Below are 23,697 nucleotides of genomic sequence, written 5' to 3' on the forward strand. Positions count from 1 at the left end.
TCCAAAAACTCCATGTTGCATCTATCACTGAGTGTCAAGACACAGCTGTGAAGGGCCACAGTGGGATTTTGGGGGGGATTTTATGGGTGAAACATGGTGATATCACAAGGGTTGCGATGCAGAAATCGCAGACATCAAGGAGTAGTCGAGATTTTCTTTTTCATATATTTACCCGTTTAAACGTTTTTTTTCTTTGTTTGGATCAATTATTTATCATCTCACATATTGCGGAAAATGCGACAGTAATGAAAAAAATACAATTAAGCGATAGCTATGAGGTAGATATCCGTGACTTTTTTACTGACGCCAATTTTTTCATTGAGACGTAATTTGTTTAAAAGTTTAAAATATGCGAGTGAATAGTTTTTTAAAGTCGTTTTTTTTTTTTTTCAAACTAAATATTAGACATCAATTAATGATTTTCAGCTAAAAATGACAGACATTTCGAATAATAAATACGATTTCATACCTTCTTTTTATGGCTAGGTTGAAACAAAAGCGGTTGCGCGACTTCTGTAAAAGGGGGTTTCCAGGGTAAAAGGGACAAATTAAAAATCGTTCGGGGGCTTAATACGCCATGATTCTACTATGGCAGCATATAGACATATTGTTCTATCAAACACAACAGTTCTTTTGGTTAAAATACAGCAGTTTATTTTTTAAAGGGTTGCAAGGGCAGAAACTGCTTTTTCAGTCTTGTCTGTGTTTTGCGCCACATTTATGTCAAACAGAAAAGTTGCCATTGCCTTATTATTAGCAGGGGTGAAAGTGGGCCATAACGGTCAGGAACGCAGTTCCGGTATAACATTCAGGGCCGGAATGCTGTTCCAGTACACGGTGCTTTGATTTCGAAAATATGACGGCAACTGTCAAAACGCTATGTAAAAAAAAAAATGCTAAGCTGTCACACATGGATTTCATCTCCAAGAAGAAAACAATCTACCAACATCAGATTTACATACACAAGTGTTATAAAAAAAAAAAAAAAAAGGTTGTTGAATGATGCTACAAAAGAATGGCAATGCAACATAAAATGGATCAAATCTTTAAGAGCAACGAAAGAGTTGAGGAGGCTTATTTATCGTATTTAGTTTTATTTGCTCTGATAGGGAGGTTCAGAACATCTTGGCTGTCAATGTGCACTTTGGACTTATATTTGTTCATTTATGTTAGGCTACTTATTCATTTCCTTCTGATTTAAAAAACTCAATGTTTGCGCGATCTTCAAAATATATTCCATTTCACCCTGCATAATATAAGTCATTTGTACTTATTTTTCTGAATGTATGTTACTTACATCTTTATTATCAAAAACAAAAAAAAGTAAATGTTTCCATTAACTTCAATTGTATTATACATCCTATGTTCTTAAGTAGTTAAAATTGAGATTTGGCATTTAGTATGTGAGAAAACGAGGGAAAATAAAAATTAGGAGATGAAGGTTGGGGTTATTGCTGTTTTTGTCAACTTTTATTTTGCAAATCATTGAAAAAATACAATTTTGAATGAAAATCAGTTGTTGTTTGTGTAATAGAAATAACTGTGCTAAAACAGTTTTCTTTGCATTTCAGTAGTTTAGGAGGTTTGAACACACACACACACACACACACCATGAAAGAAAATAAATAAATAAATAAAATTTCTGGCTCCGTGGCGAGCTTCACGTCGGGGAGTTCCGGCAAGACATTCTAACCACTTTCACCCCTGGTTATTAGTAAGCAAAGTATTAAATAAATACAAATTGATTGAAAATAATTTCAAACATTTCATAGTTGCATTTATTGTTAGGAACAGTAATTGTATAATGATGACCTTAGAAAACAAATTTGATATTTTTCAGTAGTAGCAGCAGTAGAGGTTAGTTGTAGTGGTATGATCATTTGGTAGTGCTATATTTAAAGTACAGTTTTCAACATGGGTATTTCTTTTAACATTCTCGGGCTGCAAAGTAGATGCTTAACCATGAAGGGAAGTGTGCAGCCATGGCATAAATCATGGGTTTCACAGCATGTTTATGTCACAGTGATGGCAAAGCAGAGTGTCTATTTAAGGGAACCACTGTTCTTCCAATTCAGACACTGATGCTCACATAGTCCCTGCATCTTTTCACAACACTGCACCATACTGCACCTCCTCTTCCTAAATATTTAGGCCCTTTCTCTAAATAAGGCCGCCTTATCGTAGTTCCTGTCATTTCTGCCTACTCCCCCCGACAAACATCCTTGCTCGTGTCTGTGTGGCAGTAGCAAGCTCCAGCTTGTGCATTCTTTTGCCTTGTATGGAGAAATGGCCTGGCCCTGAGATGTCTTTGTACATGCCGGGCCGACTTCGCCATTGGCTGGGACGGGAAGGGGAGGGTCTGATTCTTTAAACAAACTTTTCCGAGGGACTGCCCGCTTCCCTTCCCACATAGTGCTGTGTCTGGAACACTGGACAAAAGGCGTTTGAGGGAGTCCCACATATTTCTACCTGAAGCCAAGGTGAGAAAGAAAGCCTTTTCCCTTCTGGATCATGCAAAATGTTTTGGGAGTGCTGTGGATTTGGTGGAAATGTGTTGCGGTGAAGATGTTGTTGCAAAACAGGGCACAGAGATGGCTTGTTTGTATACTGGATGTAGCGGAGTGTACTGTATGTGTGTTTGGTCCATTGCACAGAGGAATTCCTTTGACCCATTTAGATCTCTTTCACTCTCTCACTCAAGCTCCACATTTTGTGTTTTTGGAACTCCTGACCTTTGAACTCCATGGTTAGGTGAGCAGTAAGGGATGACAGGAAGGCTGTTGAGTCACATCAGCCTTACGTGAGTGACTGTGTGGGCGTGCTTTGTTTTAGAGGAGTTACACTAGGATTAAGAAGAAAAAAGTCAAAAGCAGTCATTCTTAACTGATTGTTCAACAGCAGAAATGTGGCACTTAATGTCGCATTCTATACTTGATAAATATATGCAGATGAATATGTGAAAAATCGGCACTTGGTCAGCCCAATAGATCTCCTGCAAAGTTGGAACGTGGATACTCCTGCACCCTTTAACAGCAATAAAAACACTTTGTGTTTGATAGTGCTACTATTAAGAACCGAAAGTGCAATATTGAAGAATCTAACTATTTCTTAGGGTCGCAACTTTTAATCAGCTGAGAACCTATGATCTACGGAACAAATGCAACGATGAGCTCAACCCATGCCGTGGCCCATCTGTTGTCGAGGTCCAAAATAGTTATTACGTATTCTGTTTGTTGATCCATGCACTGAACATAGCTGAAGCCCCCGAAGACCGAACTCTCCTCATCGATCATACTCTGTCCGGAAAACAGTACTCTACTGTTCCACCACAGCCAAACAGATAATTCAATTAGAAGGCCTCAAATTAGAATGTTAACATTGGAGCTATTTCAACCTTCAAAACACACACACACACACACAGACAGTGATATAAAGCTATGTGGATAAGAGGCAGCCTTATCTGATGGCAAATTTCATGGTTACTTAAGGGATAACTTGGAATTAAGATGCTGGTCCGTTTCCAGTTTGGTCTAGCACCCAATGAGGAGGAAGGCAAAAGCATATTTTCTTTTTGTTATATTGAAATGTAAACTGAACCAACGCTTCCGCTTAGTTCACCTTTTCTTCTTTATTGTTTGTCCTAACTTCATACTACTATTACCATACAGTGTTGTTTTCATCAACAATGACGATAACGAAAATATTTAGTCAACGAACATCGTTTTCATGACAATGACGAAACGATAACGAGCTAAAAACATGCTTTGGGAGACTAAGACATAATGAGACGAATGCCAGTTTGTGTCTGACGAGACGAGAATGAGACGAAAATGCGGAATAGTTTCTGTCACATATTCACACTGTGTGACATTTTATGTGTAGTTAGCAGTAGGGTTGTTCCGATCATGTTTTTTTGCTCCCGATCCGATCCCGACCGTTTTAGTTTGAGTATCTGCCGATCCCGATATTTCCCGATCCGATTGCTTTTTTTTGCTCCCGATTCAATTCCAATCATTCCCGAAAATTTTTCCCGATCATATACTGTACATTTTGGCAATGCATTAAGAAAAAAATGAATCAAACTCGGACGAATATATACATTCAACATACAGTACATAAGTACTGTATTTGTTTATTATGACAATAAATCCTCAAGATGGCATTTACATTATTAACATTCTTTCTGTGAGAGGGATCCACGGATAGAAAGACTTGTGACTTTGTATATTGTGACTAAATATTGCCATCTAGTGTATTTGTTGAGCTTTCAGTAAATGATACTGCAGCCATTCAACCCAAATGCATGATGGGAAGTGGAACCATGCCTGTGCGTAGTGCTACCAATTCATATATCTTCTCTGCGTTGGGAAATAACATAAGGTATTAAGAAAAAGATCAATTGCTACCTTGCTTCCCCACATTGCTTCCCATGATATTTCCAATCGTAGGGAGAGGGATTGTAAGGCTTTAGCCTGTTAGAAAAGGCTCCAAAGGCTGCCAAAATTCGCTCTACTCATATTACGCTGCCTTTTATCTCTCTAAATGGGTAAAACGGCGCCATAACAGATTGAGCGCGACAATGCGTGAGTGGGTCGTGCAACGCATACATTAATTGCGTTAAATATTTAACATCTGTGACGTTAAATACAATTAGAAAACGATTGAATATATACTGTATATATTTAAAAAAGGCATGGCCAATATTTTTTTGCCGATTCCGATTCTTTGAAAATGAAGTGATCGGACCCGATCGATCGGGATGCCGAGAGATGTCCCAATCGACCGGGATGCCGATCGATCAGGACATCTCTACTTCCTAGCGAACCTAAGTAACTTTTTATCTAAAATACTCCTAAATCAGCAAAATCTTGACTTGAATCTATCTTTAAAGGATGAAACCATTTTAAAACTTTCATCGAAAGGAGACAGAAGGACACTAATGCTATAACGGGTGCAATTTTAACAACTTTAATGGTTGTATCACAAAATTTAATGACTTCCGAACATAGCAAAGGTTACTAAAAACATGAAAGGTAGCACCAGTTGCTTTGCCAACTAACTAATTACTCTTACATTCAGGTAACTGAGTTACTAACTCAATGACTTTTTTAGGAGAAGTAATTTGTAACTGAATTAATTTCTTTTTTAAAGTAAGATTAACAACACTGGTAGTTAGCCTAGTAGCAATGTCTGGTTGTTTCACTCATGTGAAGTGCTGCGCCCCCCACCCCCGACTCACCAGTTTCATCTCCAGCAGGGTACACTAGGCAACATATTTGTTATATAATTGATTTGAATAGCACAATTTAACACAATGTAAAAGTGTTTCACATCACTTTGTCCAACTTTCTTTAAAATGGGAGAGGAAGTAAATTTTACTCACTTCAATCTACAGCTGAATACTGAAAATATTTGGAAAACAACAGGCCTGGCTAATGATACAGTATAATTTAGCTTTAGCAGTTTGTCATCTAAACTCTTTGTCAATAACCGCTAGCTTCCAATTGCGCTAAGTATACATGTTTATGCAATTAAAAAAGTTTTTTCATCACAACAAACCTCTCTCTTTTTCACATTTATGCTTCTCTTCTTTCTTCATTCTAAAATGCGACCCAGAGGGCTTTTGTCTTTTCATGACGTCGTCACCGTAACGTCGCTTAATTGTGGAAGCTACACCTTCAGGTAGCTGGCTGGTCTGCGGGGGCGTGAGTGAGATTAGAGACTGTGGTGAAATTACAGCATCACAGGAAACAGTGAAACGGGCAGAAGGCGCATTAGAAAAACGATTCCATTATTATTTAAATACTTATTATTATATAAATTGTTGTTCTTTTGTTTTATTGTCTTGTGAAATTTTTTGAATACTTCTATCACCAAATATTATTTTAAAATTTTTCTTGACGGCCTTTTGGACCCTGCGACGCGCCTAGCATTTGCCTAGCTCGTCTTATGGACCGCACGGGTCTGATCTCCAGGCTTGCACGCACGGTAAGATTTGTTTTCTTCTCATGGCAGGACAGAATGTTGCTTTAACATTTAAAGGTCTGTGCTGAGTGATCATCACACACTAAATGCAACTCTTAGCGTTAGCATAGCATTCACGTTTATGTTAGCATTAGGCTAATGCTAATGGCAAGTTTTTGTTTTACATACAGTTCGTGGCATCCAGGTGGGTACAATTAATTGAAAATGTACTGTTTTCCTGCTAAGTGTGTATTATCACCAAGTTCGCGTTGTCCTTGTAGATGCTACAATATGTGCTCGTCTGTCAATGGTCACTCGAAACAGTTGGAAACCTTTATTTATTTATTTTTTTGAGTAAAAATAACTCCTGAACTCAGCAGCACGCCTCATCACTCGAACCCCCGCAACACACCACATCATCCCCATCCTCCATCAACTTCACTGGCTTCCGATCAAACAAAAAATCAATTACAAGATCCTCATCATCACCTTCAAAACACTCCATGGCCTTCCCCCCCCTCGCTACCTTTGCAATCTACTCGGTTTAAACAATCCAACGCATCCATTTTGCCGTCCCCCGTGTCCACCTCTCCATCTTTGGTTCCAGAGCTTTTAGTCAGTGTGCCCCCCAGCTCTGGAACTCCCTACCCCCTGATCTTCGCAGCATATCTACCCTATCACTTTTAAAATCCAGACTGAAAACACACCTGTTCACTCTTTCTTACTCACCATAACCCCTAGCTCTGTTATATCTTTACTTCTCTTTATAGTGCTTTTAATCTTTTATCCTTTTAATACCTTTTTTTATTGTACTGTGATTCCATGTCTCTTGTGAAGCGTCTTTGTGTGGTTTGAAAAGCGCTCTAGCAATAAAATGGTATTATTAATATATATTATTATATAATCATTATTTATTATTAAAAGTTTTTTATTTTACAGACGAAAATATTTTTAGTAAACGTCGAATAAAACTAGACGAAATTAGTCCTGAGTTTTCGTCAACGACAAAGATAAACACATTTTTAGATGAACAAAATATGACCAAGACTAATAAATATTATCGTGCAAAAGACTAAGACACAATTTTAAAGGGCTGCCAAAAACACTGCTAACATCGAGTAGCATCATTAATAGCTTGTGAATTACATTTTAGACTTTGTTAACACTTGTTTGTTAACATAACTGACCTCATGTAGACCAAACTGTGTATCATTTGAAAATTACATCACTTAATATTTTATCATCTCATACTTTATAATAAGTCTTAAAGTTTGCACTTGTTTAATGATTCAAAAGCAGGAAAGAGAGGGCATAACAGGAAGGCCCTGAATCAGACCAAAACTGTTGACCAAGAGTGACTAAACGTTTTCGACATGTGCCTTCATGCCAGTACTCAGATTATACAGTAACATGACAACGTTATGCTAACGATCTTACATCCTGTATAATACAATTAGAAATGTTTATCACAGCTAGGCTTTTCCTTCAATAAATGGAATAGCAATAGACGGCATCATGACTCTCTGCGTGAGACACAATGAAAGACTTCATTTCACACACACCCATGGAGAGACAGTGCGTTTGTGAATATAGAGCAGCTGGGGTCTATTTATATCGTTTAAGTGATGCAGCACGCCTTAAATATGTGCTGAAGTTGTGCACCTTTTTGCCAAAAATGGGCTGTCGCTGCTTATTTAGTTATTTAGAAACATTCAAACAATATAATCTCGAAGAAAGATAATGTCATTAGTGTCATCCGGCAAATTATGTATAAAAAAGGTGAGGACTGCACATAAATGGAGCTTTGTCCGGTGACACTTAATGACATCTGTCAGAAGCATTCATTAATGCTCATGACACTGTCATGTCATTATTATGATGGTCTTATGACACCATTGTCAAATAAAGTGTTACTCAAAGAACTTCCAGTAATTGCCCTGCATAAGCGGTGGCCGAAAAGTGTCATTGCATTTATATATATGGAGAAAAACACTCAGGTGACTTGAAGTTCCGCTCTGAGACCCCCAATTTGGCCAGATTTCAAAATTGTCTGATATGCATGTGTGATACATCATTGGAAAATTTAAAATCTCAATTTTCTGGGGGAAGAAAAATTTTGGACAGGAGGGCATTTTTTTTACAAAAAATGTTTTTTAAACAGCAAAATCCTATCTGGAGGTGAGAGCACGTGAGAGCAGAATTACAGACGCCATGACTTTAATGAGATATTATCGCGTACTTATCTTGTTTTGATCAAAAAACTCCACGTCGCATGTATCACCGAGTGTGAATACACAGCTGTGAATGGCCACAGCTGGATTTTTTGGGGATTCTGTGGGTGAAACATGGTAATATAACAAGGGTCGCGATGCAGAAATCGCAGATATAGAGGAGTGGTCTAGATGTTCTTTTTCCATGTATTTAACCTTTTAAACATTTTTTTTTCAATTTTTCTTTCTTTGGATCAATTTTCATCATCTAACATCAGGGAAAATGCGACAGTAACAAAAAATTACAATTTGGCGATAGTTATAAGGTAGGTATCGGTGACTTTTTTTACAGAAGCCATTTTTTTCATTGTGACGTAATTTGTTTAAAAGTTTAAAATATGCGAGTGAATCATTTTTTAAAGTAGTTTTTTTTTTTAAAACAGCATGTTAGACCTCAGTTAATGATTCTAAGCTAAAAAATGACAGACATTTTGAATAATAAATATAATTACTTACCTTGTTTTCATTGCTGGGTTAAAACAAAAACGGTTGCACGACGTCTGTAAACGGGGGTTTTGAGGGTAAAACGGGCAAATTAAAAATAGTCCCGGGTCTTAATGCGCCATGAATCTGTTATGACAGCATATACACATATAGTTCTATCAAACACAACAGTTGTTTTGGCTTAAAATACAGCAGTTTCTTTTAAAGAGGAGTGCATGAGCAGAAACTGCTTTTTCAGTCTTGTCTGTGTTTTCCGCCATATATATATATATATATATATGTTGTAAAGCATTAAAGGAAAAACCAAAAATGAATTAAATGACAAACAAAAAAGATATTTTTATAACGGGTCAAAATAATTTCTCGAACAGATCATGTGACTAGCACCTAAGACGGTCATTTGCTTTGCATATTATTAAAAAAAAAAAAAAAAAAAAAAATCGGGGAAGGCAATTTTATTTTTCAAATGATTTTTATCTTTGTTTGGAAAAAAAAAAATATATATATATATTTTTTTTTCTTTTTTTGATTGAAGCAACTTTTGGGGGGATTTAATGATATAGACATCAATGTCCTACCCATAATATGGCCCCTTTCTTTCAGAAAGAAAGCTGACCAATACGCGTGGTCTGAAAGGCAACTTGTTGTTGGATTATCTTTAAATACCCGCTACTTTTTGAGCAGAATTCTAGCTTTTTATAGGCTAATGTTCCTATTGTTGAAAGCACAAAGGTGTGTAATAAACAACTAGCACATTTATATTTTGCATTCTGTTTTCTTACTGTACCGAAAATGAACCGAACCGTGACCTCAAAACCGAGGTACGTACCGAACCGAGATTTTTGTGTACCGTTACACCCCTAACACATACACATGCAGTCGACACCCCTCTTAGCCAACTGGATGCCAGGAAGATGTTCGGCAATAGCCAATGGCAGAGCAGCTATAAGTACTGTATTGGCCCGAATATAAGACGGTGTTTTTTTGCATTGAAATAAGAGTGAAAAAGAGGGGGTCGTCTTATATTCGCGGTCTAGACATTATACCCATTCACAACGCTAGATGGCGCCAGATACCATTGAAGCGATGTTCTGTCATGACAGATCTCAGCTACTCTCTCCATTCACGCCGCTAGATGGCGCCAGATATCATTGAAGCGATGTTGTGTCATGACAGAGCTCAGCTACTTTCAAGTTTTACCAGTTTGCATTATTTTATTGCAATGTTTTTCCTTTTTCAGATTTGTTGAATAATGCAGTTATTGCAATTTTGTTGTTTTATCACAATAGATTGGTTTATTTACATCTCAAAAACCAGAAGTCATTCATTTACATATTTAAATGTTCAGATATCAAGATTTGAATGAGGCAAAATAACATTCTTTTTCTCTCAAATATATTGTTAGAATCATTTGTTTTTGATGTACTGTCATTATTTCTGTATAAAAATTAGTGTTCAAAAAGTCTTTTTTTTCAAACTTGAGTCTTGAAAAAGAGGGGGTCATCTTATAATCAGGGCCGTCTTATATTCGGGTCAATACGGTATGTTACGTTCAGTAAACCATACTGTATTTTTGCCTTTCTTACCCTGAAATTTCTTTTGTAACAAGAGGTCATATTTTCCCGTTGAGGCTTATAGTAATCTGAAAATTCCACATGTAGAGACGTTTGCAAGTAGAGGTACCACTGTAACGTAAAACTACTTTCTTTTTGAAGATGCAGTATTAATTGGAGTTGGGATTGAACAGCTAACCCACAGCATGGTCTGTACCTCCCCTCGAGGGTGGGATGTGGGTAGCTGTCTCATTTTGCAACTGGTTGAAATGGAATACAGTCATTTGGCTCAGGGATCCAAGAGTGATGTCTCCTTGGTGTGACTCATCCATTAAAGTGGATGTCTTGCTCGAAAACTGAATGAGCTCTCTTGGTATCAACAGCAATCACGGATCACAAGTCGGGGCTGGAAATGAATGACAGGCCTATTTGTGGGTACATGTCAAGTTAGCTGCTGTGAAAAGGTGTCATTTTCTCACCCGTCAGTGAACAGAATGTGTGAAGCTAGTGGAATGATGATCCACACACACACTATGAATGCATTGTACATTGTTTGAACCACCATTTGTTCCTTTCAGGAGTAATTATTTTCTGCAATCGAAACACGAACTGATTTAGCTAGCGTTTAATAAATTGGAGAAAAATGGCTATGCTCTGCCTAATAATAGGAGAAACATATACCTGTAATATCCTCTGCTGTTTCTGATACATCATTTTTTGTGCTAGTGTGGGAATGTTGCCAGTTACAGTGAAATGTAAAAGACCAAAATCCTCAAAATACAGTGGGGCAAATAAGTATTTAGTCAACCACCAATTGTGCAAGTTCTCCTACTTGAAAATATTAGAGAGGCCTGTAATTGTCAACATGGGTTCAACCATGGGAGACAGAATGTGGTGGAAAAAAAACAGAAAATCACATTGTTTGATTTTTAAATAATTTATTTCCAAATTAGAGTGGGAAATATCAGATGTATCCAAACTAAGTTGCTTGGGATTTGTTATTTGAGCATCATCATTATAAGAGCATCACATTACAAAAAGCCATGATATTTTAAGTCCACAACCACATTTATTGGTTTGATCTATCTATCTATCTATCTATCTATCTATCTATCTATCTATCTAAGTGCCTTTGCTTACACACGTGTATTTAGTTAGTTCCGCCTACATTCTCACACATAGCCAATCAAAATCACATGGGTGTCTCCAGCTTGCTTTCCCCCTCCCTTTAGGGCGGCACCTTTCTGTGTTAGGACAAGCCCCTAATAAAAGAAAGAGCAAGGAGTTTAGTCGAGATCAATTTTGGTGACTAAGCAGCGTAATCTAGCATTTCACTGTCTAGTCCCTCCTTGCTCTCCTTGGCCAAGAAAACTGAGTGTCTTTTCTCCTTATTTTTGGGTAATTTTACGAATATCTACCTAGGGATCTGTTTTTGAACTTGACAATCGGTATTGGATTTATGGAGTTAGACAGTATCGGGATACCGGTTAAAAAGTCCTTATCAGCCAACGCTACCCTGATTAATTCTTATTCCTTAGATTCATTATTTAGTGTACTGTCATGTACAACTTATTCTTCCTAAAATATTGTATATGGCGGAAAACACTCAGGTGACTTGAAGTTGCGCTCTGAGACACCCAACTTTGCCAACTTTCAAAATTGTCCGATATGCATGTGTGATACATCATTGGAAAGCTTAAAATCTTAATTTTCTCGTGGAAGAAAAATTTTGAACTGAAGGGTATTTTGAAAAAAAAAATTTTTTTTAAACAGCAAAACCCTTTCTGGAGGTGAGAGCACGCAAGAGCAGAATTACAGACGCCATGACTTTAACGAGATATTATCGCGTACTTACCTTCTTTCGATCCAAAAACTCCATGTAGCATGTATCACTGAGGTCATGTCACAGCTGTGAATGGACACAGCTGGATTTTTTTTATTTTAAGGGTGGAACATGGCAATATAACAAGGGTCGCGATGCAGAAATCGCAGACATAAAGGAGTGGTTGAGATTTTCTTTTTCATATATTTACCCTTATAAAAGTTTTTTTTCTTTTTCTTTTCTTTGTTTGGATGGATTATTTCTCATCTAACATATCGGAGAAAATGCAACATTAACAAAAAAAAAATACAATTAAGCGATAGTTATGAGGTAGATATCTGACTTTTTTTTACAGATGCCATTTTTTTCATTGTGACATAATTTGTTTAAACGTTTAAAATATGTGAGTGAATCATTTTTTAAAGTCGTTTTATTATATTGAAACGAAATATGAGACATCACTTTATGATTCTAAGCTAAAAACTGGTTGAAACAAAAGCGGCTGCGCGACGTCTGTAAACGTGGGTTTCCAGGGTAAAACGGACAAATTAAAAATAGTTCGGGGGCTTAATGCGCCAAGAATCTGCTATAGCAGCATAGAGATATATTGTTCTATCAAACGCAACAGTTCTTTTGGCTTAAAATACAGCAGTTTATCTTAAAGAGGAGTGCAAGTGCAGAAACTGCTTTTTCATTCTTGTCTGTGCTTTCCGCCATATATTGGGGAGAGTTTAAATGTGCTATAGACCCCAATCACCAACGTCACACAATGACATGTTGCTGTATTGTGCCGCCATATTGTCCGTCATTGTGCGTCCGTATTCTCAATGGTCTCAATTTATCGTGCAATTTATAGTGCAATTCATGGAAGCCCCCTTGCTTTCAGACGCTGTAAACTCATTGGATGTGTTGCACAAAAGGAGTTATGTGGAAAAGCTTCGGTCGATCCATTCGCCAGATCCATATTTGATGCCTAAATCGATATTTTTCGACCCCTTGTCTTCGCCGTCTCTGCCTGACATCTGCTACCCTGATATCTACAACTAACTTGTCCACAGAAACTCAGCCTATTCTCACGAAACTTTGAAAAACTTTAAAAGCAGCACTCTAAGCAACACTACCCCGTGTGACCCTTTACTTCCAATTTTCTAAAATGGTGACAATCAATTAAAAAAAAAAGTTGACTGCGATGGCCGACGCTTCAAGGATAGGTGGATATTGGACTACTTCTTTAGTAAAATACGCAACAATTATGTCTGCCTCATTTGCAAAGAGACAGTCGCTGTTTTCAAAGAGTTCGATGTGACGCTATATTACCAAACAAGACACGCTGACATGTACGACATTAAAGGGAAGATACGCAGCGACAAATAAAAGCAACTTGAAGCTAGATTAATTTCACAGCAGCAGTATTTCGCAAGAGCCAGAGGGTCGAAAGAGAACGCCAAAAAGGCGAGATTGTTGAAATTATGCATAAAAAAAAATAATAATAAAGCGAATGTGACACACAGAAGGGCTTGCTAAAATTTGTTTAAATATATTGTTCTACGTAAATCAGCCAAGGTAGCCCCCCACATTTTTACCACACCAAATCTGGCCCCCTTTGCAAAAAGTTTGGACACCCCTGTTTAACTGATGATCCGTAAACGAGGCCAGCTTCTTTCACTTGGTACCAGCTAAATATTATTCAAAAAATAATGATGGCGGAAGAAATAAACATCTTGAATTTGAAACTGTATGTTGTCGGCGATTAGCCTCGCAATGATCTTAATTGTGGTTGTCAGCCCAAAACCCTTTAAATACTTATTAAATGCATCTTACCAGGTATAAAATGACTACTACATAGTCTGTGGTGATCGTTTGGTGCCCAGTTTTCTCATCGAATTGCAGCAGTCCATCTCGCGCTCCTCTTCGGGTCTCTCGGAATACGGTAGAACTTCAAGTCCAACTGCCACACACGCCTTCACCATTTTGATTATTAATGTTAACGAGCAGAAAAACACGCTGCAATAGGAGGCAAGTATGTAGCGGTAATGTGTAAACACGACGAGCTGACGGACAATATGGCGGCTCCAGTCAGGGGGGTGGAGTTGTGACGACATGTGATTGGAGTCTATAGACCCTACTCACATGATGTCACAACCACGCCCCCGCGCCATATTGTCCGTCAACTCGTCACTGTTGATGCATTACCTCTACGTAAATTCCTCCTATTATGGCGTTTTTCTGCTCGTTAACATTAATAATCAAAATGGTGAAGGCGTGTGTGGCGGTTGGTTGCAATAACAGAGAAGATAGACAAAGAGACTTGAAGTTCTACCAGATTCCGAGAGACCCGGTGTTGTGCCGAAAAATAGCCGCCCCGCATGAAATGTCCCCCTTGATGGGAACGCTTATTTATAACGCTATATTGAGGTGAAAACATCAAAATGTTTTCATGTACGCATTACAGTAATGGATTTACGACTGTAAAATCAGTTTTAAATAAATAAATTAGACAAAATACTAGTACTTTATTTTAGTAACAAACCGTGGACTGGGCCGCATAACCATCTTTGAACAGAAATTTATTTGTCTACAGGTTTTCACGACCATATCTCAATGACAATCACACAGGTATGACATTTATTAGTTCAAGCAGAGTAAAATAATACATGTATTCACGGTACAAGAAAATCGTTTCCATGTCCATCGATTGGTAAGAAAAAGCTGTACGAGTGACGTGTGGGCGCTCAATGATAGAATAAATAAACAAATAAATCAAATAAACGCTCAATAAAACGTTAAATATAAGCGTTCCCGTCAGGGGGGACATTTCACGCGTGGCGGCTATTTTTCGGCACAACACCGGAGAGGAGAGCGAGATGGGCTGCTGCAATTCGACGAGAAAACTGGGCTCCAAACGATTACCACAGATTATGTAGTAGTCATTTTATATCTGTTAAGATGCATTTAATATATATTTAGAGGGTTTTGGGCTGACAACCACAATTAAGACCATTGCTAGGCTAATCGCCGACAACATACACTCAGACCTCGTGAATGAACTACCTGAAAATATATAATTATAGGGGGATAATAAGACAGTTGTCATTCAATTAATTTACAATTTCACTATTGAGGTCAAAAGCCAAAAAATAAATTCAACTGGGGACAATCTGGAGTAGTGCTATCGCACTTCATATTTATTAAATATTATATATGTATGTAGTGAGAGTGCTATCGCTAAACCATATAAACATTAAAAGCCCTAGCTCCATTGACAAATGACATGAAATACATTAGACTTGACAGTGGATGTTAGCAAGAACAAAAGATTTTGAATTGAAAATTTCGTAACTCACCTTCCCGAGCACAAGATAGATTCCTGCCGAATTTTCGTGTTCGAGGACCTGTTTCCCCCAACCAGCAACGAAGTATTTATAAGCCTCCATGCTCTTAAAGTTTTTCAAACTTTCGTGAGAATAGGCTGATTTTGTGTGGACAAGATAGTTGTAAATATCAGGGTAGCAGATGTCAGGCAGAGACGGCGGAGACAGCGGGTCGAAAAACATCGATTTAGGCATCAAATATGGATCTGGCGAATGGATAAACTGAAGCTTTTCCACATAACGCCTTTTATGCAACGCATCCAATGAGTTTACAGCGTCAGATAACACCGGGGCTTCCATGAACTGCTCTATAAATTGCACGACTAATTGAAACCATTGAGAATAGGGCTAAAAAATGATGGACAATATGGCGGCCGGATACAGCGACATGTCATTTTGTGACGTAGGTACTTTTTCACTCACGACTGCCACCTCTGGCCCAAAGCGTAACTGCACCCTGCAGGAGTGCTTATCGGCCATCAAATCAGCAACAGAAACGTAAAAACAGCTGACATACTTGTTTACTGTTAATAGCAAGTCTTAAATGGGTTAGAAAAGTGGATTGGAAAGGTGCTTTTGCCAAGCAGAGATCAGACGGAGGCTTGGTGTAAAAGTGCTGCTGCCGCGGGGACACGCGTACACGTGCACAGGTGTGTGTTCACCCAGCGTCTTCAATTCGAAGACTCTTGATGGAAAGGAAGAAAAAGGGCTATTTGGGGCAGTCTCATGTAAAATATCAGGGCTCTGCGTACACATCATGGCATTGGTGGAGCATGCATGGAGTATAAAAGTATTTAAAAGTATCACTAAAAATGTGCGTATACTGTAATATCTTTAAGTGTCACATGGAAGTCTTTTTTAATCAATCTGTGCACAGGCCCAAACAAAGCTGCCGTCATGTCGAGCAAGCGCGCCAAGGGGAAGACGACGAAGAAGCGCCCCCAGAGGGCCACCTCCAACGTGTTCGCCATGTTTGACCAGTCGCAGATTCAGGAATTCAAAGAAGCCTTCAACATGATTGACCAGAACAGAGACGGCTTCATCGACAAAGAAGATCTGCATGATATGTTGGCCTCTTTGGGTATTCATCGGACCTCACCATTTAAGGGACTACCTGTGTCCCCCTCAATGTATTATTGTTACCATGACAAGTTCACATAGCTACAAAATTTTCTTACCGTCAGGTAAAAACCCATCTGATGAATACTTGGAGGGCATGATGAGCGAAGCACCGGGACCCATCAACTTCACCATGTTTCTCACCATGTTTGGGGAAAGGCTCAATGGCACCGACCCAGAAGACGTTATCCGCAATGCCTTTGCCTGTTTTGACGAGGAAGGTTCTGGTGAGTTGTGATTAGATTTACAGTCATGTGAAAAAAATAGGACACCCCATTAAAAAATCAGTTCTTTATTAAGAAATGTTCACATGGCACATGTTTTTCTTTATCTCTTGAAAAGAAAGTGATTTAATTGCAGGTAAACAACAAAAATTAACGTTGTTTTACTCAATAAACCCAATATTTCAACAAAAATGCATATTCTAACTGAGGAAAAAGTTAGGACACCCTACCACCTAATAGCTAGTGTTACCCCCTTTAGCTGAAATAACTTCAGTGAGACGCTTTTGGAGCCATCTACCAACCTTTGACATCGGTCTGAAGAACGTTTGCCCCACTCTTCAATGCAGAATACTTTTCAGCTGTGAGATTTTTGAGGGGTTTCTTGCATTTACAGTCCGTTTCAAGTCACCCCACAGCATCCAAATGGGATTAAGATCTGGGCTTTGACCCGGCCATTCCAGGACTCTCAATTTTTTTCCTTTTCAACCAGTCCTTGGTGGTTTTATTGGTATATTTTGGGTCATTGTCGTGTTGCAGGGTCAAGTTTCTCTTCAGCCTTAATTTTCCACTGATGATCTTACATGTTTCTCAAGCACCCTCTGATACACGATAGAATTCATGGTGAACTCTATGATGGTGAGCTGGCCAGGTCCTGCTTTAGCAAAGCATCCCCAAACCGTGACACTTCCACCTCCATGCTTCACAGTTGGTATGAGGTTCTTTTCCTGGAATGCTGTATTGGGTTTACGCCAAATATGTCCTCTGTTCTGGTGTCCAAATAATTCAGTTTTAGACTCATCTGTCCAAAGAACATTATTCCAGAAGTCCTGGTCTTTGTCTACATTCAGTCTGGCAAACTTCAGTCTGGCCTTCATGTTCTTTTTGGAGTGCAAAGGTTTCCTCTTTGCACACCTCACATGAAGGTTAAACTTGTAAAGTCTCTTTCTGATTGTAGAGGCATGCACTTTCACATCAACACTATCAGGAGCCTACTGTAGGTCCCATGATGACATTTCAGGGTTTTGGAGACTTCTTTTAGCATCCTGCGGTCTGCTCTTGGAGTGAACTTGTTTGGACAGCCAGACCAGGGCATGTTGGCAGTTGTTTTGACTGTCCTCTACTTGCAGATTTTTTTCCGGACAGTGGAATGGCTGATTTTATATTCTTTTGAGATATTTTGAAATCCCTTACCAGACTCATAAGCGTCTACAATCTTCTTTCTGAAGGCCTCAGACAGGTCCTTTGATCTCACCATGGTGTTTTCGCTCACTTCAACAGTCAGGGGCACACCAAACTAAATGTGAGGTTTAAATAAGGCAATCCTTCTTCAAAACACTGGGTGATGATGTTCTAATCATGTGCACCTGATTTGTTACACCTGTCTGTGATTTTAGCCATGTTAAGTGGGATTGAATGTGGGTGTGTGTTAATTTATTCCTCAACAGAAATTGCATTTATTTAACATTACATTATACAGAAGTTTAAAAAAGAATTTCAGTTTTATTTGTCCAGTTCTATTACTTGAATCTCCCAAAATTGTTAGCATTTACAGTGTATCACAAAGGTGAGTACAGCCCTCACATTTCTGCAGATATTTAAGTATATCTTTTCATGGGACAATGCTGAAAAAATGACACTTTGACACAATGAAAAGCAGTCTGTGTGCAGCTTATATAATAAAGTTAATTTATTTTCCCCTCAAAATAACTCAAAATATATCCATTAATATCTAAACCCCTGGCAACAAAAGTGAGTGCAATCCTTAGAAACTACATCCCTAAATGTCCAGATTGAGTACTGCTTGTCATTTTCCCTTCAAAATGTCATGTGACTCATTACATGAGTGCTGTCAGCCTTGCTGCAGAGATTGAAGAGGCGTGTGTGTGTGTGTGTGTGTGTGTGGGGGGTCAATCCCACCACCATGCTTGACTGTAGGCATTACACACTTATCTTTGTACTCCTCACCTGGTCGCCGCCACACATGCTTGAGACCATCGGAACCAAAAAATAATCTTCGTCTCATCGGACCATAGGACAGTAATCCATGTGCTTTTTGACATGTCTTCAGCGAACTGTTTGCGGGCTTTCTTGTGTATCGTCTTCAGAAGAGGCTTCCTCCTGGGGTGACAGCCATGTACACCAATTTGATGTCGAGTACGGCGTATGGTCTGAGCACTAACAGGCTGACCCCCCACCTCTTCAATCTCTGCAGCAATGCTGACAGCACTCCTGTAACGAGTCACATGACATTTTGGAGGGAAAATGACAATCAGTACTCAATTTGGACATTTAGGGATGTAGTTTCTAAGGACTGTACTCACTTTTGTTGACAGGGGTTTAGATATTAATAGCTTTATTTTAAGGGGAAAATAAATCAACTCTATTATATAAGCTGCACACAGACTACTTTTCATTGTGTCAAAGTGTCATTTTGTCAGTGTTGTCCCATGAAAAGATATACTTAAATATCTGCAGAAATGCGAGGGGTGTACTCACTTTTGTGATACACTGTAAATTAGGGTTGTTCCGATCGTTTTTTTTTGCTCCCGATCCGATCCCGATCGTTTTAGTTTGAGTATCTGCCGATCCCGATATTTCCCGATCCGATTGCTTTTTTTTTTTTGTTGCTCTCGATTTAATTCCAATCATTCCTGATAATTTTTCCCGATCATATACATTTTGGCAATGCATTAAGAAAAAAATGAATAAAACTCGGACGAATATATACATTCAACAGACAGTACATAAGTACTGTATTTGTTTATTATGACAATAAATCCTCAAGATGGCATTCACATTATTAACATTCTTTCTGTGAGAGTGATCCACGGATAGAAAGACTTGTAATTCTTAAAGGATAAATGTGACTTTGTATATTGTGACTAAATATTGCCATCTAGTGTATTTGTTGAGCTTTCAGTAAATGATACTGTAGCCATGCCCAAATGCATGATAGGAAGTGCAACCATGACTGTGCATAGTGCTAGCAATTGATATTTCTCTGCGTTGGGAAATAACATAAGGTGTTAAGAAAAAGATCAATTACTACCTTGCTTCCCACGATATTTCTAAGCGTAGGGAGAGGGATTGTAAGGCTTTACCCAATTAAAAAAAGGCTCCAAAGGCTGCCAAAATTCACTCTATTCATTTTACGCTGCCTTTTAGCTCTCTATATAGGTAAAACGGCGCCATCGCGTGAGTGGGTTGTGCAGCGCATGCATAAATTGCGGTAAATATTTTCGCGTGATACATTTTTGAAAAAATTAATTACCGCCATTATCGGGATAAATTTCATAACCCTACCTTAAGCCTAAACTAAAGACTCTGGATGAGTGTAACATATTATGTCTGTAACAAATACAATTAGAAAACGATTTAATTAAAAAATATATATATATTAAAAAAAGGCATGTCCAATATTTTTTTGCCGATTCCGATACTTTGAAAATGACGTGATCGGACCCGATCGATCGGAATGACGATCGATCGGGACATCTCTACTGTAAATGCTAACAATTTGGGGAGATTCAAGTCATAGAACTAAACAAATAAAATTGAAATTCTTTTTCAACCTTATGTAAAATGTAATGTTAAATAAATGCAATTTCTTTTGAGGAATTAAATTAAGACCCCCACATTCAATCCCACTTAACATGGCTAAAATCACAGACAGGTGTATCAAATCAGGTGCACATGATTAGAACATCATTACCCAGTGTTTGAAGAAGGCTTGCCTTATTTAAACCCAGGGGTGAAAGTGAGCCGCAACGGACCAGATCGGCGTTCCGCCAAGAAATACAATGGCAGAACGCCGATGCGGCATACGGTGCTTTGATCCCGAAAATATGACGGCAACTGTCAAAACCCATTTCAAAAACAAAAAACAAAACAAAACAAAAACTGCCACACACGCATCACCAATAAGAACAATCTACTAACGTCAGATTTATATCCACAAGTATTGACAACAAGGCTAATAAAGAGCTTGTTTAGCGTCGTCCGTTTTCACAGATTTTTATTATTCATTTATTCTACATAGTTCTTCCCAACATCTCGATCTGACAAGTCGTGTTGCCTGTAGCCCTTTTCACACATATATCCAGGGAAATTCCCGTATCAGGTGACGCGGGATCTACTCTTGTCATTGCTTTCACATGAAAAGATGTCTTAAGAATGAAGCAGGTTGGACGCTTTCACGGACTTGTCCCGTGTTGCCTACTGGCGCTCTCTGTGCGTGGAGGGCTGCTGGCGCAATTTTATAACCTGGACATTACGTCATTTTTGGTCAGCATTGGTTGTCACAATGTTGGTCAAATCGTGTCGTGTTTTGTTCCGGAGGGAGCGTTCCCGACATGTAACTGCAACCAATTTAAGGTCATCAAGAGGTAAGATCAGGGCTGAAAAATCCAGCCCGACCCGACCCGGGTCCGCGGGTATTGTAGCCCGACCCGGCCCGAGCCCATTCAATTAACCGGATTTGCGGGCCCGAGCCCGAAACCCCCCCCAAAATGTTATGTTTTATTTGTAGGCCTGAACCCGGAAAAAAAAACGTTATATTTTATTTGTAGGCCCGAGCCCGATAAAAACCTCAAAATTCTATGTATTATTTGTGAAGACTCAGGAGGAGAAGGAAAGGGAAGGGATGCGCCAGTCAGACATGGACAAAGCACTGCTTGCTGCTTGGAAAACGGACTGGTTGCATTTTGTGTGATCACATTTGGTGACAATGCCTATGCATAAATGCCTGTCTTTTGTAACGAATTCTCAGTTGGCAGAGAAAAAAACGCAACTTTTCTTAATGTTGAAATAGTCTACATATTTTTATGATCATTATAAATACATTTACACAACGAAATAACTCTGGAAAAGTTGGCTAAATATAAATAAAGAGACGCGGTTTTGCCGTCTTGCAGAGGTGAATATTAAAAAGAGGGCGCATAGCACGCTCTGGCTCTGCAATGACCATACAGCGCCTTCTCTTTTTTCCAAATTATTTATTTGATAACAAGTATTCCTTAGTTAACATTCATACATCGTTTTAGTATACATATATAAATATATATTTATTTTAAAAAGTTAGCGAGAACCCTGGCCCGAACCGAACGTATAATTTTGTTATGTTTTCAGTTTAATTTAGCTATTTCCAGCTTTCCCTGTTTCCTGTTTAGTTTAGCCCTGCTTTCACGCACACCAGGAGAAAACCAACGCAGGCGTGGTGAGAACATGCAAACTCCACACTGGAAGGTTGGAGCCCGTGAATGAACACTTGTTGATCTCAGAACTGTGAGGGGAACGTGCAAACCACTGTGAAACCTGTTGTTTTATTGTGTGTTATATTTGTAACTGTGCCAAAAGCAGTTTTAGCATTTCGGTGGTTTTAGGAGGATCCAACCCCCCCCCCACACCGTTCCGGCAACAAATTCTATCCACTTTCACCCCTGTTTAAACCTCACATTTAGTTTGGTGTGCCCCTGACTGTTGAAGTGAGAGAAAACACCATGGTGAGATCAAAGGACCTGTCTGAGGCCTTCAGAAAGAAAATTGTAGACGCTTATGAGTCTGGTAAGGGATTTCAAAATATCTCAAAAGAATATAAAATCAGCCATTCCACTGTCCGGAAAATAGTCTACAAGTGGAGGACATTCAAAACATGCAGAAGTGCGAGGGGTGTACTCACTTTTGTGATACACTGTATATTAAATATCCATATGACCAAATATGTTAGAAAACACACAGGCTTCGATAGGGTGTCCTAATTTTTTCACATGACTGTAGTTCCATAAAAATGAATGTTAGGTGTCTCAGTAACACTTTTTCCCTCCAAGGTGTTATCCACGAGGACCATCTGAGGGAACTTCTTACCACCATGGGCGACCGCTTCACCGACGAAGAAGTGGACGAGCTCTTCCGTGAGGCGCCCATCGATAAGAAGGGCAATTTTAACTACGCCGAATTCACCCGTATTCTCAAACATGGCGCTAAAGACAAGGATGACGAGTAGAGCAGAAAGGGGACGCGGCTACCCACCTGCGCCCGTACACTCACGTCACCACCCGTCCATTTGCCCGTCCGACTTTTATGAAGTAATACATACCATGCCATTAAAGGTTTTGGTTTCATTTGATTATAAAATATTTTCTAATAATCTTGAAGCTTATCATGAAGTGCTGCATCTCATTGACTGATAGCGTTGGGATGCTTTTCAACACACAATGCAGAGGGCCAATCTGATGCACAATATCTGAAATGCTTACCCTCTTTCAACCATTTAGCTAGCACGCTTGCACAAAGCAATGGAATTTTTCCCGAGAATAGGTTTAAGTATGAATTTACAGAAAATGGACCTTGAAGTAGATTGCTCCTATTGTGTTTATTCCTTTCTGACGGCGGCTGGGAACTCACGCCTGAGAATGAATCTGATCGAATTCTAAGATCTCAAAGGAATTGAATCAAAGATTTGACCTCTACATGGTTATAAAGTAAAAATACTTGCATTTATTTTCAAGATACTATATGGCCCTGATAGGAAAAGCTTCCTTCCCCTGCTTTTTATGACAATGGAATGTGGGGTGTGGTGTGCAGTATGTGGAAATGATAAGTGTTTTTAGTGAAAACTCCGATTTCACCAGCTGGTTTTGTATTTGATCAGAAAGTGTATTGTGAAACAGCAGGTTGTAAATTGCCAAGGTGAATAAAGAAGGATTTACTATAGGACGTGTTTTCTTTTTCTCATCCAAATATTATTTTTGTTAAAACAAATGGAACAAAATGTCTGCGCAAAAAAAGTTTTAAGTTTTTCAAACTGTAGTCCAAAGTCTGCCTTTGGTTGTTCACAGCAATTTTGTAGTTTTTGTAAGACAGAAAATACAATTTTCCTGCACGGCAAATGTGATTAGATTCTCAACCGAGTGGAAGTACAGTGATCCCTTG

The 23,697-nt window shown here is 38.7% G+C and overlaps 1 protein-coding gene across 1 annotated transcript; it reads left to right on the top strand.

Annotated features, from left to right (window-relative positions):
* Positions 1-2,333: 2,333 nt before the first annotated feature.
* On the top strand, positions 2,334-23,478 carry myl9b (myosin, light chain 9b, regulatory). Its single transcript, XM_057846638.1, has 4 exons — positions 2,334-2,480; positions 16,302-16,505; positions 16,609-16,770; positions 22,593-23,478. The coding sequence occupies exons 2-4, from the start codon at positions 16,322-16,324 to the stop codon at positions 22,766-22,768; spliced, it is 522 nt and encodes a 173-aa protein (XP_057702621.1). The 5' UTR covers positions 2,334-2,480; positions 16,302-16,321; the 3' UTR covers positions 22,769-23,478.
* Positions 23,479-23,697: the final 219 nt, after the last annotated feature.

Source organism: Corythoichthys intestinalis, chromosome 9 (genome assembly GCF_030265065.1).
Source record: "Corythoichthys intestinalis isolate RoL2023-P3 chromosome 9, ASM3026506v1, whole genome shotgun sequence".
NCBI classification, from domain to species: domain Eukaryota; kingdom Metazoa; phylum Chordata; class Actinopteri; order Syngnathiformes; family Syngnathidae; genus Corythoichthys; species Corythoichthys intestinalis.

Excerpts from the sequence above, each read along its gene's own strand:
- myl9b (XM_057846638.1), top strand. The coding sequence starts at position 16,322 with ATGTCGAGCAAGCGCGCCAAGGGGAAGACGACGAAGAAGCGCCCCCAG. Across the intron at positions 16,506-16,608 it reads TGATATGTTGGCCTCTTTGG|GTAAAAACCCATCTGATGAA; the intron begins GTATTCATCGGA and ends TCTTACCGTCAG. Across the intron at positions 16,771-22,592 it reads TTTTGACGAGGAAGGTTCTG|GTGTTATCCACGAGGACCAT; the intron begins GTGAGTTGTGAT and ends TTTCCCTCCAAG.